A 19,443-nucleotide genomic window follows, 5' to 3' on the forward strand; every position below is an offset into this window, starting at 1 on the left:
CCCAGCAGTGAAGAATGGTGGTGGCAGCATCATGCTGTGGGGGTGTTTTTCAGCTGCAGGGACAAGACGACAATCAGTGAAGAGTTCTCCAGAGTGCTCTGGACCTTAGACTTGTCTGAAGGTTTACCTTCCAACAAGACAATAATCTTAAACACACAACTAAAATAACAAAAAAATGGCTTCACAACAACTCTGTTACTGTTCTTGAATGGCCTAGCCAGAACTCTGACCTAAACCCAATGGAACATCTCTGGAGAGACCTAAAAATGGCTGTCCACCAATGTTTATTATCCAACCTGACAAAACTGGAGAAGATTTGCAAGGAGGAATGGTGGAGGATCCACAAATGCAGGTATAAAAAACCTGTTGCATCTTTCCTATAAAGACTCATGACTGTATTAGATCAAAAGGGTGCTTCCACTAAATACTGAGCAATGGGTCTGAATACTTGGGACCATATGATATTACAGTTTTACTAATAAATCTAAACTAATAAATTTGCAAAAATCTCAACAATTCTGTGTTTTTTTCCTGTCAATATGGGGTGCTGTGTGTAAATTCATGAGGAAAAAACAAGCTTAAATGACTGCAGGAAATGGCTGCAATATAACAAAGAGTGAAAAATCTAAGGGGGGTCTGAATACTTTCTGTATCCACTGTAAATGAACAATGAAAGTGCTCACACTATTCACAAACATGATTTGTAAAAATAGATGTTTAATTTTGCTGCCACAGAGTTATGTTTAAGTGATCTCTTATAACTTTGTCTAAGTGAACTCTTATTACTTTGATCAAACACTGCAAACAATGGCCAAAATACATACACTGTTTGACACCGAAATTCTGAGAATTTCACTTAATCATCAAATTCAAATTAGATTTAAAATTTGAATAGAATGAAACAATAAATGTAGGTGACTGTTTTTAAGTAAAAAAAATCATAAAAGATCTTTAGGTAAATCCTTGGTTGATTCATTAACTGCAAGTCATACCTGCACCTTTAGACTAAATAAACAGAGGCAACACAAAATAGATACCCCCTCCTGGCTTCCTTGGGGCAAAACAGCCATTCTGTGCAAGAAACTGGACATTTGTACAACATCATCTCCTCTTCAGCAGTGCAGGCTTCTAGTGATATAATGATGGGCACAATCTTGCACATGATCCGACACCATTTGGTTACCATTCAGGATGAGAACAAGTGCAATTTTGATGAGCAACAACATGTGTCCTCCATTACCATTGTAAAAAAAAAAAAAAAAAAACATTATCACCCTAAACACATCTTTATGGACAGAAACATAATGCTGAAATAAGCTTAGTTTCTTGAACAAACTGATCTTTCATTTAAAGAGCCCCTATTTTGCATTATAAAAAGTCATAGTTTGGTTTAGGGGCTCAACAACAACAGGCTGATTTGCATGCAAAGTCAAGAAACACTTTCATTGTCTTTAAATATGTATTTATTTTTACCTAATTATCCCAAAGACTCCCATATGATTTGTTCAGTATTTCATTTGTTCCCAAACCCTTCCTTTGCGTGAGGCTACTCTGCGCTGATTGGCCTGATGACCCAACACAACCCCAAGTAAAAACAACGACATTCAATATTAATCCACACAGTTGAAAAAGTTTTATCAAAACTATTTTGAAAATTCACTGATCTGCGCGGGTAATGAACAGCTGATGGTGGCCGTACTAACAAACAGCAGTAGATCGCAAGCACAAAATGCATTTAAATCGGTAAAAGCCAGTCTTTGCTGTAGTCTTTGCTAACTTTCTTTTAATAGCAAACGGCTGGCGAATCCCACGTTGCAGTGTTGGTTATTGTATCAATAATCGGAAAAATGACAAGAACAAACACAGCACTCAATTGGCTGTACTAGTGGTTTTGTTGTGAAAATGAACTTTAATCCTTTATTCCCCACAGCCGCATGTCTGGCCATCTCTCAGTGATAGTAATCTTCGCGTTATGATCAATCCCATGATCCCTCACACTACGCTAGTTTCTGAAGGGAAAGGTGCGTTCATGTTTTAACAGATTCGGCAGTTCGTATTTGGTATTGTTTTGTGTCGATGTCGATACAAACAGGCAAAAGATCTATACGAATAACAAATCATTTAAACAATTCTGAATCTAATCTTTTTTTATCTATAATTTTAAACATGGTGCACTTTTACATTTAAGGCTTATTTATACTTCTGTGTCAACCGCATGCGTACGCTGCAGCGCAGCCTATGCATGGACGCGCACCTCTCAAAAAAATTTCTCATAGAACAAAGCTCTGTGATTAGTTGGCTTGGTAGCCCTGATGAGCGTGGGCGGAGGTGAGAGGCAAGCCTGATGTGGCAAGTGTTTACAAGTGTCGAGTCTCGTAAAGGAAACAGAATCGAGTCCAGATGGAGACTGTTGTATTGTGTTTACTTTATGATTAGAGTTGTTGCACGTTCGCCGATTCCAGCCTCAAAATGAGCAAGTTTGAGCCACTTGCACATAAAGTTAGCGTCAGAAAAAAACAAAACACCATTAAAGAAACTCGACACAGAGAAACTTAAACACCTACTGCCAGCTAGCATTTCGGAAGTGTTATTGCAGAGCAGCCGTGGGTCATGCCGACCACTTGCAGAAGTATAAACCAGGCTTTAACCCTCAGCTGAATGTTTTCATTAAGCTTTGTTGCACACTGCATGGAAGGTAAGTTTCAAAAACCCATAATAGGGGTTCTTTAATAAAACTTCAATATGTCATCAGGAGTAGGGCTGGGCGATTAATTGAAACAAAAATGCAAATACGGCTAAGCAGTTGTCATGTACATCTTATCAGGGAAACACAGTTCTGTGATCAGTAATAAATCTCCTCCACAGAAGGCACTCTCACGCAGAAGCTTCAAATGCAAAAAAATGAAGAAACTCAAAAAATCCCTACGAATGTTGCTGAAAAAACAGAAGATTTAAATGCTTTCAAAAACCCCTTTCACGCATACAGACCTTTCCGGAAAATTACCGGCAATTTTGTATGTGTGAACAGGCCCTTTTTTAAAATAATAGTAAATTCCGGTTAATTTCCGAAAAGAGAAGTTGTAACATTACCGGTAATTTGCCGGAATGCTGCGCTGTGCGAAACCAGAATGAAGATTGTCGGAAAGAGCGCGTTCACGTCTGGAACGTGCTGACGTAAGACGTCTACTTTAGCCAATCAGAACACTCAGACGCATTCACCTTCAAGCTCTGACGCGTGTGCACGTAAAGAACACACATATTATGACCATCTCGACATGCGAAAGTGTTTCTCTATGCTTTCAACAAAGTTGTTCACAATATTGATCCATCCACAGAGGTTGTAATGTGGTCAAAGGTTTACTAATACAATCGCAGCCGTTTATAGCTCATTTCTGGTTAATGATGTCAGAATTTACCGGTATTTTGGAATGGATGTGTGGATGGTCCTTTCCGTAAAAATTCTGTAACGTCCTCGCCTGTGTGAACAGCGTTTTTTGAATATACCGCTAAAGTAGTTTCAGAAATTTTCTGGATATTTACCGCCATCACTGTGTGAAAGGAGCTATTGATTCCATGTGACTCATAAACAAAAGATTATGGCATCACCTCACAGAAGGATTTATTTACAACACTCTACTGCAGTTATGAAGTGAGTTTGGAGAAAAAACATTATTATATGTGTAATTCACATGCTTTCAGATGCAGCAGCATTCACCACACATAGCCAAAGTTTAATTTGAAACCACACAAACAGCTGTCATTATCACAGAACGAATAACTTGATTCGATTTAATTAACTTGACTTTAATTTTAAGCATGATTTTTCATAGCTTGCCAGTGAAAGCGCATCCCGATGATTTACTAGAAATGGCTTAGAAAATGTGCATGCAAATCACCTTTTTTTTACCTTTTTAAAAAGACTAAAAGATTACAAATTGCATTTGATGATTAATCAAGGTTTCAGCTCAAAATCTTTTATATTCTGCTAAAGAAACAAAAAAAAATCAAATTTTAATTGTTGGATGAACTTTTTAACTGGATTTCACATCACACAAATACACTTGACCAAATGACTACGCCCTGTTAAATTACAGTTCTGCATAATGAAGTGACTAGTGACAACAACATCTCTACTTAATGCTTGACTGTCTATTGCAGCTCTCGATGAAACCCTTCAATGACTCATTAAGCACACAGAAGCAATTTCCTGGTTATATAGTCACACTATCATAAAGGCTTGGAGTTAAACGATAATCTAAATGCTCTCTAATGAACTAAGAAAAAAAGCACTGAAGGCTAAGTCACCTGAGGGCACTCATACTTCAAATGATGAACAGACAACCTCATACAACACCAAAAATTAATTGGTGAGCATATCTGGCACCACCCTCTATTGTTGCAGATGCAACACCAGGCAGACAGAAAGCTCTTGACAGCAATGTAAACAGGCTCACAGCACAGCACTGGCTTATTTTAGCCCTGGTTTCAGTGTAAGCGTTAAGCATAAAGCTTACATGCCAAAAGGGAATTAGTCTTCAGTAACATCAACAACATGTTGCGACCAATTTTCCATTATCTAACAGAGTCCGGTTATGTCAGTTCATCTCTCAACTGATCAAAATATTTCTGCAAGTAAATGCAAGGATGAAAAGCTGATTTGGGTTGGGAGTTGCTTATGTAATAGCTTTTTTTTTTTTGCACAAGCCAGACCATCTGTGCTGGTCAAAATTTTTTTTACAATAAATGTGGTTAAACGACTACCGGAGAGAGGATCTCCTGAAGGAAAGCTGAATCCCACAGATGTTTAGCTCACCACCAAAAGGTTATAATAAAGGAAAAAACATCCCATGAAGAAACAGGAGCCAAACCTCCTATGGCGAGCATTTAAATTGGATGAAATGCTTTACTGCACATGGAGAGCATTTATAACAAAGAATCATAACCATGCTAGGTTCATGGCAATACTTTCAGCATTAAAAGAATTGTTTACCACTCCACTTGTTCCAAATCTGTTTATTGATGAGTTTATTTCCTCTTTCGAACACAATGGAAGACATTATAAAAAATATGATCCAGAATCAGACAAAAAAGCTACAGGAGTAATTAATGTCAGTGCTCCTTGGATAAGGAATTCATAAAGCTACTCAAAAAATCATTATCCCAAGGCATATTTGAAAGTAGGTGAAAAATATTCTGAAGAATTCTGGGGTAAAAAAAATAATAATCATTTTGTAAGAAGATAATTTTGTGTGAAACATAGAAAAAGAAATATATGAATGTTTATTTTATAATATTTTTGGACAAACTTTCTTTTAAATGCACCTATTATGAACACAGTTCATAATCTCTGTTGAAGATCTACATGTTAGGTCTCAAACTCAATTGCTGGAGTGCCGCAGCTCTGCACAGTTTTGTTCCAACCCTAATCAAAACAAATCTGATTCAAATAATTCAAAAGAGTCATGAACACCTTCAGTTTGAGTTTGAGACCTATGATCTACATAAACCTAAAGCCTGGGTTCTTTTGTTGAATATGTTGAAGGAGATTTTCTTTTGGTATCATGATGGACCACCGACAGATGCTTAATTCCAGTTTCGAAAATGTCCCTGTAGATTTCAGCCACTGTCCTGCAGTGACACATCTTGATGACAGTCGAACTAAGAAAGTTATTTTTCGCATTAATACCTCAGCAAACTAATGGTAAGGGTGTGTGGAAAGAATATTGTGACTGAAGCTGTCAAACTGACATCAACCAAAAAAACTGCCACTCCAAACATGGATGCAAATGGTCAGACTTTGATTGGAGATTACCAAAACTAACAGACATTTCGTTAAAAAAATTTCTGTGCTTTACAAGTTTGTTTATAACTACTATTTTTATTTATTTACTTGCACAAGAAGTTTGGCCTGAAGAGAAATGGTCATGCCCAACTGAGCTTGGTTTCTCTCAAAGTTTTTTTCCTTCCCTTTCATCTGTTGGTTAAGTTTTGTTCCTTGCCTCTGACCTGCATGGTTTGGGACTTGTGGAGATGTGCATCGATGGATTTGCTCTTCAGTGTTTGGACTTTCAGCAGTGAAAATTAAGGGTGCTTTCACACCTGTCTTAATTAATTCGATTGAATCGCACTAAAGTTCATTTTCCCTTTTGGTGTGGTTTATTTGGGCAGGTGAGAATGCAGCAATCGTATTTGAGTGCACACCAAAAGAGGACCAAATAAGCGCACCGAGACCTGCTAGAAGAGGTGGTCTTGGTACGCTTTCAAACGAACCCTGGAGCAGTTTGTTTGTGGTGAGAATATAATCCGTACTAAAACAGGTCCAACCGCTGCACCTTTCGGTTGGAAAGCATAAGTGCATAAGTACTGCACCTTTCGGAATAATTCAGCTGCCGTAGGCCGATGCGCAGTGCATTATGGGATATGGAGGAAAAATATTTGTTGACAGCGCTTTACCAACAGAGAGAGATAGAGGGGAAAACATTACCTGATGGATCGTTGGTAATATTTCCGCAAGATGACCATGTCGCAGTTTAGCTAAGTTAATTCACGCCTCCTCCTAAAGTGACGAGCGATGCATTAAAACCCTGTTTTCCTGCCGCGGCAGGAAATACAATCAGTCAACGCAGTCGTCCCTTCACAGTAAAAAGCGACATTTTGTGTCTGCCGGCTTTGTTTACCTGCGGGAGTTCATAGGCATTTTCCCACACGTGAATTTTGACCAATATATAAGCAGTTTAGGAAATATGTTCAACAACATCTGGCCAATAAAAGATGTGGATTTTTACAGATGACTGCATTTTGGTTCGTTTTAACTGGTTCGGACCAAAGCCAGCAGTGTGGTGTGAAAACGACCCAAAGACGGCAGAAAATGCAACAATGTATCATTTATTACCCTTGGTGCGGACCAAATGAACTGAACTAAATTGAACTTCAACTCTGAAAACTGGACTGACACAGTTTCAATTTACTATAATATTCCATGTTAAGCTGCTTTGACAATCGACATTGTAAAAGCACTATAGAAATAAAGATAAATTTATTTTAATTGAACAAACGATTCAGTAAATTAGCTAGCACAGATTAATCGTTCATTTAAATAATAACAATGTGCGATAGCAAAATTAACACCTTACATTTTGATTTCACATGGATTTTAATGTGTCAAGGATGGATGATGTCAAATGCCAGATGAGTTTTCATGTCGTGTTTGGTGCATCTTGATGGTTGTTCAGTCTGACATAACGGCAACAAAGATCTTACAGTCAGACATGGGGATTGTGTTTGTGCAGTCCGACGAGCTACAATCGCATAGGATTATTAAAAAGTGCACAGTGTGAGCTGGGCTTTAGAATGTGCTCTGTTGTTGGCGCCAATAGCCTAGTAGTTAGTGCATCGACACATAGCACAGAGGTGCTCACAGTGACTACAGTTCAAACACCAGCTTCAGGTCCTTTGCCGATCCTTCCCTTCTCTCTCTGCATCTCATTCATTCCTCTCTCCTCTCTAAACTATCCAAGTAAAATAATAGTTAAACCCCCTAAAAATAAATATAAAAAATATTAAATATATATATATATATATATATATATATATATATATATATATATATATATATATATATACACTCACTCACACACACACACACACACTCACACTCACCGGCCACTTTATTAGGTACACCTTTCTAGTTCCCCTTTTGCATTCAGAACTGCCTTAATCCTTAGTGGCATAGACTCAACAAGGTACTGGAAATATTCCTCAGAGATTTTGGTCCATATTGACATGATAGCATCATGCAGTTGCTGCAGATTTGTCACCTGCACATCTATGATGCGAATCTCCCATTCCACCACAATAGGTGCATCAAATAAAGTGGCCGGTGAGTCTATATAAGCATCACAAAAGCACCAAAAAGACAATTTCTGCATTTTGGGTCACTATGCCAACTGGGTCAGGTTAGAAAGACTGATGGCTCACTTAAACTTTGCCACTCCCTTGATGATCTCATCAGGTAAAACACTGAACAATGTATCACAATAGTGATATAGTGAAGCTGACTTCCTCTTACCTACTACAAGGAGACAGGTATGACAACATGTGCCAGTTATCAGCATGAACAACACAAGCCTGGCCTACTGCTCAGATTAAAAGAACAACACTTGAATGCAAAACTGCTGCTCTAAATAAACAATCATGAAATCAGCTAGTACTACTTCAAGAAAATCAGCATATATGTATATTTTGGAAAAAAGTGCATAGATTATATTTTAATCACATCCAGTCTGCACTTCTTGAACAATCATGTATTGCATCACTGTTTTATAAAGCCTCATAGGATGAATCATATAATGATATTATTATATGATATTGTTATTATTTTTGCTCAATTTATTACACAAATGAATAAACACATCTGAAAGTGGTTTCTTGCATCTATTTTTAAGTTAAATGGGATTTCTTCTTCAAGCATTATTGTCAAACTTATGTTGTAAATCAGTTGCTTGCTGCAGGGTGGTGATTATCCAGAAACAAAACTATTTTAACAAATCTCACACTTTTTGGGGTCAAAGTTTAAACGGGTTTTCAAGCACTAAAACCATAAAATGAAAAGAATGCACATTCTAAAGTAATAGGCTATTAGTAATTGTATAACATTATTCATCAATTTTTTACAACAAGTTAAATTACATGGGATTTATTTATATACGTTTATTCATTCATTTTCTTGTCGCCTTAGTCCCTTTATTAATCCGGGGTCGCCACAGTGGAATGAACCACCAACTTATCCAGCTAATTTTTACGCAGCGGATGCCCTTCCAGCTGCAACCCATTTCTGGGAAACATCCACACACACACACTCATACACTATGGACAATTTAGCCTACCCAATTCACCTGTACCGCATGTCTTTGGACTGTGGGGGAAACCGGAGCACCCGGAGAAAACCCACGCGAAGGCAGGGAGAACATGCAAACTCCACACAGAAACGTCAACTGAGCCGAGGTTGGAACCAGCGACCCTCTTGCTGTGAGGCGACAGCACTACCTACTGCACCACTGCCTCGCCTTATTTATATATAGATCGATTTTCAACATAATTATATTAATCACCAACAATGCTTTATCAAGAAAACATTTCAAATTAATGTCAACATAAATACATAAATTACATAAATCAACATAAAGTACATAAATCTGAATGGCTATGCACAAAATGTGTGATCCTAATTAAACTTTTCATTCACAATTTTAACTCAAATTTCTTTACATAAACAGAAACGGGTTTAAACGGGTTTTTAAAAGAGACAAGTATAAGGAAATAAAAACAAATAATAAAAGTGATTAAAACAGATCAAACGTGTTTTAAAAGGTTATAAAAGAATGAAAAACAAAAGAAAGACATGATAGAGCGATCTGTCGGACAAAGCACAGGGCTCATTCAGTACAGGCACAGCTAAACAGATGTGTTTTCAGTCTTGGTTTGAATGTGCCTAATGTTGGAGCACATCTGAAACACACTATATGTGTGTATAAGCAATAAGAGTACTCCATTCCTTTTATTTCTTTCAGTGTCACTCTGTCCTCTCGCAATGAATGATAACACAAGACTCAATAACAAAAACCAAGGAGTCAATAAAACTCTTCCAAAACAAACATAACGTGGGTAATAAACTTGAGCAAGTCCTTTAAACCTATTCAGAAGTGCACAAATCTAATAATGCACAAAGCAAAAAAACATCTAAAACCTGATGTCCACTCTGATGTGCTGGAGTTTGTATTGACTTCAATTATAGCCCATTATAAAAAATTCATTTAATTATTTAAGCTAAATAAATACGTCAGGGATTACACACACACGCAAAATAGCATATAAACTGGCTCAGCATGCATTCACACATCAATTGTCTTTTTTCTGCAAGGGAAGCTTCCTGTCAATATTCATGACCAAGAAGCCCTGATGCCTCATGGATGCACTGAAATCGAGCACTGCGCTCATTCTGCAGGGCAGCTGCGTCACATGCACCACTGCATGTGTACTGTTGTTTACTTTGCATTCTTGAAATAAATACACAAGGTAAATGTCAAAACGCAATCACTCACCTCGTCTTTTCCTTCAGTGCTGCTGTCCTGCTGCTCAGATGTGCAGAGTTTCCTTTTGTTTTTGCTCTCGGTTTTCTTCATTCTGATGGATGGCGGCTGAGCGCTACTCTAATGTTAATATTTTGTTGAATCCAGTGGTCAGTGCATTCAGATACTGAAACAAATCTCGCCCTGGTACATGGTGAGCAAACCTCTCCTCAACTTTGGTCCACAAATACAGAATAAATGATGAACGCAGGTTTGCTTTTGTGTTGCACTCTCGACCTTAAGTTACAACCCCATCTGCCATGACAGCCAGTCTGTTTTTCTTCTCTTTTTCCGTCAAATACTGCTTTGTTTTCAGTTTTATGTAAACTATGCGGTTTTAGCGCCGAAAATCACCCGGCGGAACACGCTAGCTCGCTAGCAGTTTGTTGATAAAGTTTGACAACATCCGCAAAATAAACGCCTTTTGAGTTTACCAAAATTGAGAAAGTGATCGTTTAAAAGCAATGTGTAAATGAACTCGCCGGGCTCGAGTCTGTCACCGTGAGAGTGTAACGACAGGTTATCATTATGCTGAATAATGCCGCGTTTCCAACGTGTTTGCTGCCGTTTGAAGTCTTCCAGCGGATTGTCTCGTCTTGGTGAACCAATACTTTAGCATTCCAGTTATAACAAAACAAAGAGCTAACGTATAAAAACAGAAAATTTCCTCATCCACTAAACTGCCAGCAGACTGGAGATACACTTCGCCGCAGAGCCACAACACAGCGTTTAACTGTCCATCATGTCTCGTGAGTCTAGAGAGCGAGCTCTGTTTTGACGCGGATCATTATATCTAGCGGTCGCGAAGCTCCGCGTTTCTCCTTCAGTCTCGCTTTTCTTCAGACGTCAGCCCGGCCGGGTGCGGGGGAAACGGCTCGGTGCCGAAAACAATCGCTAATCAGACCCGGTGTTCTGTCATGCCGTCGCTTTTCTCCGAGGAGGAAATCTAGTAGCTTCCTGAAGCTCGCATCAAGTGAACGACCGCCGGTGAGCGCCAAATGCTGATCTAAGTTCAGTCTGTGTAGCAGAGTCTCAGAGAGGAGTCTTGCATATGCACTCGAGAGCTGATCTGAGTTCAGTGTGTAGGAGCAGATTCTAACTAAGTGGGGGAGTCTTGCATTGCATATACACCGGAGGGCTGATCTGGGAACGTTGTTTCCTCCAATGGCTTAGAAGGGGCAAGTGAAAAGATCGCTTTTTGGAGAAATTCGACTTTAGTTTGTTTTTGCTGCCATCTGCTGAGACTAAAGTAACCCTTCCTGCTTAAAACAATGTATAGATCCAAGCTCTCTGTACTATTCCTATTCTATATATTTGAGAAAAATAGAGGCTCAGCATATAATAATAAAACATTTAAAAATATATTATGAAATAAAAATATATAAATAAGTAATGCAAAATATTAAAGATTAATAAAAAATAAACATGAAAAAAGTAAAACTAATATTTTAATGAATACATAAATTAATACAATAGTATGCATAAGGGAAAAAAAACAGAAAAAAAACATATTCTAAATAATAATTTGTTCAGAAATTAAACTTTAACAACAGGGAAATTTAGCACTTAAACTTACTTTTCTTTTTAAATGCTTTTTTCTGTGGTTTGTGTGTGTGTGTGTGTGTGTGTGTACATATAAATAGTCCCTTTATTAATCTGGGGTCACCACAGCGGAATGAACCGCCAACTTATCCAACAAGTTTTTACGCAGCGGATGCCCTTCCAGCCGCAACCCATCTTTGGGAAACATCCACACACACATTCACACACACACACACACACACACACACACACACACACACACACACACACACACACACACACACACACACACACACACACACACACACAGGACAATTTAGCCTACCCAATTCACCTGTACCGCATGTCTTTGGACTGTGGGGGAAACCGGAGCACCCGGAGGAAACCCACGCGAGCGCAGGGAGAACATGCAAACTCCACACAGAAACGCCAACTGAGCCGAGACTCGAATCAGCGACCCAGCGACCTTCTTGCTGTGAGGCGACAGCACTACCTACTGCGCCACTGCTTCGCCTATATATATATATATATATATATATATATATATATATATATATATATATATATATATATATATATAATTAATGGAGAGATTTTTTTCAACACATTTCTAAACTTAATAGTTTTACTAACTCATTTCTAATAGCTGATTTATTTTATCTTTGCCATGATGACAGTACAATATTTTACTAGATATTTTTAAGAAACTAGTATTCAGCTTAAAGTGACATTTAAAGGCTTAACTAGGTTAATTAGGCAGGTTAGGGTAATTCAATTCAATTCATGTTTATTTTTAAAGTGCTTTTCACAATGAAGATTGTGTCAAAGCAGCTTAACATAGTTCTAGTAAAGTCCAGATTTCACAGTTGAAGTTCAGTTAACTAGTTCATGCGGTTTATGTTTCACTGCTGAAAATTAAAACTGAAGAGCAAACTCACCGAAGTGCAGCTCCACAAGTCCAAGCAAGCCACTGGTGACAGAAGTGAGGGAAAAAAAGAAAAACTTCACCCATTGACAAAGTGAAGGAAAAAAAAACCTAGAGAGGAACCAGGCTCTGTTGTACATAACCATAATTTTTATGGCCAAACTTGAAGAGCTGCAGTCTAGGACACTGGACACACCAGATTCTAGAGAAGCTGGAGGTCAATCGTGGAGAAGGTGCAGGTGTGAGTAGGTCGTCGTTGGGGAGTCAGGCTGGCCCAATCGAACAATGCGGTGACTGTGCATCTGTCACAGTGCTCTTTCAGGAATCAGTCTCATGCATTCCATTCCTCAATAACCATCACCATCAAGTCAGGATACTGCCTGGTCCATGATTATGGATATCTTGGGATCATCTCTTCACAGTTCTTGGATCGCATTAATGACACTGCATAGTCTCTAGGGACTTTAGAATGAGTATCCCCAGGTGGAAATAGAGAATAAACAAAATAATTATCGTAGCTGCTGTTCATAGTGTATTTAAACGAGATGCAACAATGAAAATAGCAGTTATTTAAACAAACATAGAAACAAACATGTAAAGCAGATGAGAGTTTTTAACACAACGTCTGGTGTATTAAGGAGGAGTGTGTCTTGCAGGTGGTTGTCAAGCCAGCTCACCCGCGTGGAGCACATTCATGCATCATACCGTTATTTAATGTCTGCTTTACTAAAAAGATAGGTCTTTAATCTAGTTTTGAACTGAGAGAGTGTGTCTGAGCCTTGGACATTATCAGGAAGGCTATTCCAGAGTTTAGAAGCCAAACGAGAAAGCTCAACCTCAACCTTTACTCGACTTTGCTATTCTAGGTGCTACCAGAAGCCCTGATTTTGAGATCTTAGAGAGCGGGTTGAATGGCAGAGAGACAGAATGTTGGTTAGACAAACAGAAACTAGATTATTTAAAGCTTTTTAGGTAAGAAGCAATATTTTATAATAAATACAAAACTTAACCGGCAGCCACTGTAAGGAGGATACAATTGGGGTGATAGGTTCATATGTTCTTGACCTGGTAAGAACTCTGGCAGCTGCATTTTGTATAGCTGAAGTTTATTAATAAAGGATGCTGGACAACCAGCGAACAGAGCATACAGTAATCCAGCCTAGAAGTCATAAAAGCATGAACAAGCTTTTTTTTATTAGGGAGGTTATTGTATAACGATGCTTTGTTCTGCAGACCATCTGGAAAAAATAGCTTAAAGAGGCTAAAATAATTACATTATTTATAGAAAGCTTAAAAAATTACAAATATCACACATTTTAGAATATTATTGTACATTTTGACATAGAGTGAAGTAAACAAGGATCTAGCGGCTAATGATTTTCACTTTAAAATGGCTTAAAAAAAACTGCTATATAATAAAACAAATAAGACTTTCTCCAGAACGACAAATATTATCAGACATACTGTGAAAATTTACTTGCTCTGTTAAACATCACTTGGGAAATATAAAAAAAATATATAATAATAAATTCAAATGTGGGCTAATAATTCTGACTTCAACTGTATGTATATGTGTTTACACACACACACACACACACACACACACACACACACATATATATATATATATATATATATATATATATATATATAGAGAGAGAGAGAGAGAGAGAGAGAGATAGATAGATAGATAGATAGATAGATAGATAGATAGATAGATAGATAGATAGATAGATAGATAGATAGATAGATAGATAGATAGATAGATAGATAGATATTTGAGCGCTAGTGAGGACGTTTTTAAATGCTGCTGATTTGCCATTGTGTTAACATGCTTAACAGAAATGGCTGCAATTCCCCGTGAAGGTCATTAGTTTGACAAGATCATTGCTGTATACTGAGTGTAACCACAGATACAGAAACACTGGAGCGTTTTAAAGCCGCAGTTTATCAGCGGATCACTTGTATGACAGCTTATAGACAAACCAGCTGATCAACGTGACTTTGAAATGCTCCAGTGTCCCTGGCTGTTTCTCAATAAGCGTTCATCAGGGGTCTTGCATCCTCGTGTTTTCGTGTAACGTCATTATCGGCTGCCGAAATTCTGTTCCAATTCTCAAGACCACAGTAACAGAGGACGCATGAAACTTCTCGGATGTGTTCTTGATATCAAGGACGCATCTATGCAGAAATCTATGCACCGAACTCGCTCCAGAAGTCATTGCGACTGGAGGTGGGAAGCGCAGCATTTTATTTAGATTTATTATAGTTCAGAGATATAACTTCTTTAACTCAGGAGATTCCCTAAACAAAACGGTGAAAGTAAACATCACCATAAACATCTTAATAAAGGAATAAACACATTAAGGTTGTTTATTTACTGAAATTTATATTTAAATCTGTTTTATTTGTATTGTGCAATGTATATTTATAACGTTTTTATGCATAGTATATATTTTGACTAGGGGAAAAACAATAGATTGTTGTATGAATGCTGTCATTATTAAATAATTTTTCTTTAAAAATGCATGAGGGTCATGTGACTATCAGGAAGAACGCAGCATCTCATTTCTCACAGGATGCATTCTCTGCCCTTGTAGTCTCCCGAGTCCATTCTTCCGAGGACACCTGGCAAGACTGGTCTTCACAAGAAGTCTATTCTCTGCGTTCTTGAAATTGAGAAAGAGCCCCTGTATCTGTGTTTACCGATGACCTTCACGGATAATCACATGGCCAGTCATTTCTGTTGACCACGTGAACACAATAGCAAATCAGCGGTGTTTAAGATCGTGCAACAGCACTCATTTGTCATTTGTTCACGGGAAATAGACGTTTTTAAAATTTCAGTACTGATTGGTATCGAATTCTAGTATTGTGACAACCCTACTTATCTTTATTTAACAGTATTTATATGTAATTTCACACATTATGTGAATGCATTCATTCATTACAAAGTCAAAACAAAACATATCTGTATAACCATAAACCATAGGACACAAAATCTAATTGAAGGTACAAAAATAAAGACAATGGAAACAGATATGATGCACGTACTTTTAACACAATACTGACATCACAAATAAATAATTTAATCCCTTATAAACTTCTTCTCAGGATAAACCTGCTTAATGATAAGAGTACCCAGCAAGGACAAAAAGGCTACAATTGTGAGTATTGCCCTCAACGCTTTAAACCAGCTGGGGTAAGTGGGCAGGAGGGACAGGTCATAATGCAATGCTATCCCGAGCCCTATTATTACAATCATAGCAGAAGATGTAATGTCATGCTGGAAAAGAAGCGCCGTCCAAGCAATCAGGGAGGGAACCACGCTGTTGGCCAAATTGAGCCAGTCAGGTTTTTCAGGACTTCCTGCAGGCAAGGCAAAACCCCAGCGAATCCCACCAAGAAAGGAAACAATGGATGCTCCATATGCAACCTGAGCAAACGCAACATCAGAGTAATACAGCTCTGTGACAGCCATTAGCAGAGGAGCAGATACAAAAGGTATGAGTCCAGCTAATCCCAGATAGAGAGCTGGTTTGGGAGCATTCTTTAGGTGTTTCATGTCGTAACGGAGTAAATCAAGTTCTCTTGGTGGACTCTCTTCTCCTTGAGGTTGTTTCTTGAGTCTGTGGACCGACCAGTGGAATGACTGGGATCCCAGAACAGCACTGGTACCATGCCTTGGGAGAAACTGTCCATTTAAACATCTAGTCAATAGTGTTGAAAAATTAACGGTTTGCTGCCCTGAACAGGCTAACTTTCTGGACAACTGCAGAAGACTGCTGCTCCCCTGTTGTTTAGGAGAAGAAAGAGATGTCAGTTATTATAAGAATTTTCACAATGGAAAAACAATGGAAAATACATCAAGTTATTACATGGTGCAGCTCTATTACCATAAAGTAATAAAGTCAGTGCTGGGTTATAAATGATTTCATGTAATCTGGATTACATTGCATAATAAGATTCCAAAGATTTACTACCTGTAATTAGATTATAATCCATATTAAAATTAGATCACTATTAGTGATCTCTGTTATTATCTTTAAGTCAATGTTATGTTTTTAGGTATAATCGTCTCACAAATTAGACCCACAACAGCAGCGAAATACTTCGTTTATTGATTTCTTTCAAGTCATATTAGTTACATCTGAAAATTAGTCATTTAGAAAAGCCAAGTTAATCTTGTGATCTCTCTAAAAATTAGCAGCACATGCTTCTGAAATAGGGAAGCCACTCTACACTGATTATAAATTGTATAGGGATGCAACAATTATAAATTTTGGTTGTACGATTATAGTCTAAGAAATAATCACGCTTTCACGGTTATCTCGATTATTTGCATTAGTTGATTTTAAAACCCCACTAGTTTAAAACTAGTTTAAAATTGTTTTGAATTTCGTTTTGTCGTTCGGGTCCAACTAAATATTTGTTGCCATTCTAATCGTGTAAGTTCATTTAATTGAATATATATATATATATTAGTAGATATTATCGATGCATTTATTGGATAAAATTGCTGATTCAATGTGTTTTTGGTCATTATTAACGCACTGGCAAAAATGGACCCAGTGGCGAAACTATGCCGCAACTGCGGTTTCAACGACGCGCACGCCTTGTGTTGACACCTTGCTTCTGCGTGTAGTATGAAAGCTCTAATCTGTTAAAATGGACGCCAAAAAAACAAGCTCAGCTCACGCTCGCGGTGAGAAACAGGCTTCAGTCTTTCAGCACTCTCTCCAAAAACACTTGGTTGATCTCGGCTGGCATTCGCCACATGATCGCACTCATCAGCGACATTATTTGTAACTTTAAGAGGGTTTGCAAATTTGTGTACTTTCAATTGCTTTTCTCAAATTTTAGCCGTCTGCAATTCCCACCGTCCCGGTCATCTCAACTAGGTTTGCCTGAAAATCGTGAGCGTGTAGCGTCGTGTGCGTATCCCTCCATTGGAAATAACAAACTTGCACAAGCTTGCCTTAGTTAACAGCCCCAGTCATAGTAAGTACAGTGTGATTATTAGTCTTGGTGTACAAACTAGTGCACAGTTGGCATAACTTTGTTTAGTGTCTGCAGTTCTGTTCCGTGTAGAAACGCGGTGTTGAGAAGCCTTTACGATTAATTAACCGTAACAAATTAAATCACGGTTAATAGTAAAACCGGTTAATCATCGCATCCCTAAACGTATGCCACAAATAAATGAATGCAATGTGTATTTATATAGAGCATTTATCGTATATGGCCATACACCCAAAGCACTTCACAATCATGAGAGGGGTCTCCAAACACCACCACCATGTGCAGCATACACTTGGTATAACTTAATAAACATTAAAAACCTGAAAAACATTGGTGATTTCATTTCTGTTTTTATGCCTATTAATGTGTATTAATATACTTAGGGTGAATTGGGTAAGCTTAATTGTCTGTAGTGTATGTGTGTGAATGAGAGTGAATGGTTGTTTCCCAGTGATGGGTTGCAGCAGGAAGGGTATGCGCTGCGTAAAACATATGCTGGATAAGTTGGTGGTTCATTCCAGCCGAAAAGAAAATAAATGAATGAATGATTTATTAGAAGTCTCTGTAAGATTTCAATCATTTAACAACACGCCTGCATGTTTATAGTTCTCTGTTGTTGGTTAACGATCAGACTGATAAACAGACATATATTTTGTAAACATTTATTAATGAAATTGTAAGAAACAAAATTCATGTTCAACTCTTAAATCATATCAATTTGAATAACACTGTGTGACGCTTAATGCATTTGATCATGTTTAGGTTTATACCAAAGAACAATTTTGTTGTCTTTTTTTTATTATTATAAAATCCTTTGGTAAAGAAATGGGGTGGATAAATGACATAGGAGTATAATTTGTAATCTACCCACATTATTTGTAACATAACTTGTATGTAAACAAAGTCACGCTAATTAACTATTAAATTATTTTAAATAATATAAAATTATATAATACAAATTATTAACGACACAATTTTGCAACAGACTAAGACTGACTGACAGCAACTAAATATGAAAGATTAAGTATTTCACTCACCCTAAAATTCCCAAGGATTTGCCGTCCGATTATACTTGCCAACATTTTGCCTGCAATTGAAATATAAATATTATTAAGGCTTTATTTAATAACATTCACTACCCTTAATCGTCGATTAAGTTAAAAGTTTAACGTTATCCGCTGAACAGAATTCTATTATATGCTAACATGCTAGCAGTGTAGCCCACATAGGCAGTGATGTATATTACGCTAGAAACAGACTTTACTATAAAGGTCAAAACTCGAAAACATACCTTTGGTGTTATATCATAATATACTAAAATAAAACGCGGACTTCAGTCAGCGGAAGGTCATTACAACTCGTGAGCCACTAGCAGCGTGAAGCCAGAATCATCATTACAAGCCTGGAAAGTTCTTATAAAAGTCCTGCGGAAGTCTAATTAAATTTAAATTATGAGTAATTCAGCATAGTTTGTTCGTATGAAAAATCTGCAGTAGATGTTTTGGATTTTTTTTCGATTTATAAAGACGTCACGTCTGACTATCATTAAAAATCTAGCCTACTTGTTTTTATGAGTTCTTTATAAAATATTACATACAGTTGAAGTCAGAATTATTAGCCCCCCCCTTAATTATTAGTGCCCCGGTTTATTTTTTTCCCCAATTTCTGTTTAATGGAGGGAAGATTGTTTCAGCACATTTCTAAGCATAATAGTTTTAAAAACCTATTTCTAATAACAGATTTTTTTTTAATCTTTGCCATGATGACAGTAAATAATATTTTACTTGATATTTTTCAAGACACTTCTATACATCTAAAAGTGACATTTAA

The 19,443-nt window shown here is 37.5% G+C and overlaps 2 protein-coding genes across 5 annotated transcripts in view; both read right to left on the bottom strand.

Moving 5' to 3' along the window:
* The window catches only part of mast2 (microtubule associated serine/threonine kinase 2), a 200,990-nt gene extending 189,880 nt beyond the window's left edge, over positions 1-11,110 (bottom strand). For all 4 annotated transcript variants that reach the window (XM_087257530.1, XM_087257529.1, XM_087257528.1 and 1 more), the window contains exon 1: positions 10,101-11,110. In XM_087257530.1, coding sequence (XP_087113656.1) covers positions 10,101-10,181 — 81 coding nt within the window. In that variant the 5' untranslated portion in view covers positions 10,182-11,110. The remainder of the gene's footprint in view (positions 1-10,100) is intronic.
* Positions 11,111-15,463: 4,353 nt separating this feature from the next.
* Positions 15,464-19,003, bottom strand: tmem69 (transmembrane protein 69). Its single transcript, NM_001287082.1, has 3 exons — positions 18,905-19,003; positions 18,651-18,700; positions 15,464-16,387 (listed from the first exon to the last, which is right to left on the bottom strand). The coding sequence occupies exons 2-3, from the start codon at positions 18,693-18,695 to the stop codon at positions 15,683-15,685; spliced, it is 750 nt and encodes a 249-aa protein (NP_001274011.1). The 5' UTR covers positions 18,696-18,700; positions 18,905-19,003; the 3' UTR covers positions 15,464-15,682.
* Between the last annotated feature and the right edge of the window lie 440 nt (positions 19,004-19,443).

The sequence above is a fragment of the Danio rerio genome, chromosome 6, assembly GCF_052040795.2.
Source record: "Danio rerio strain M-AB ecotype USA chromosome 6, GRCz13ab, whole genome shotgun sequence".
Taxonomy (NCBI): Eukaryota; Metazoa; Chordata; class Actinopteri; order Cypriniformes; family Danionidae; genus Danio; species Danio rerio.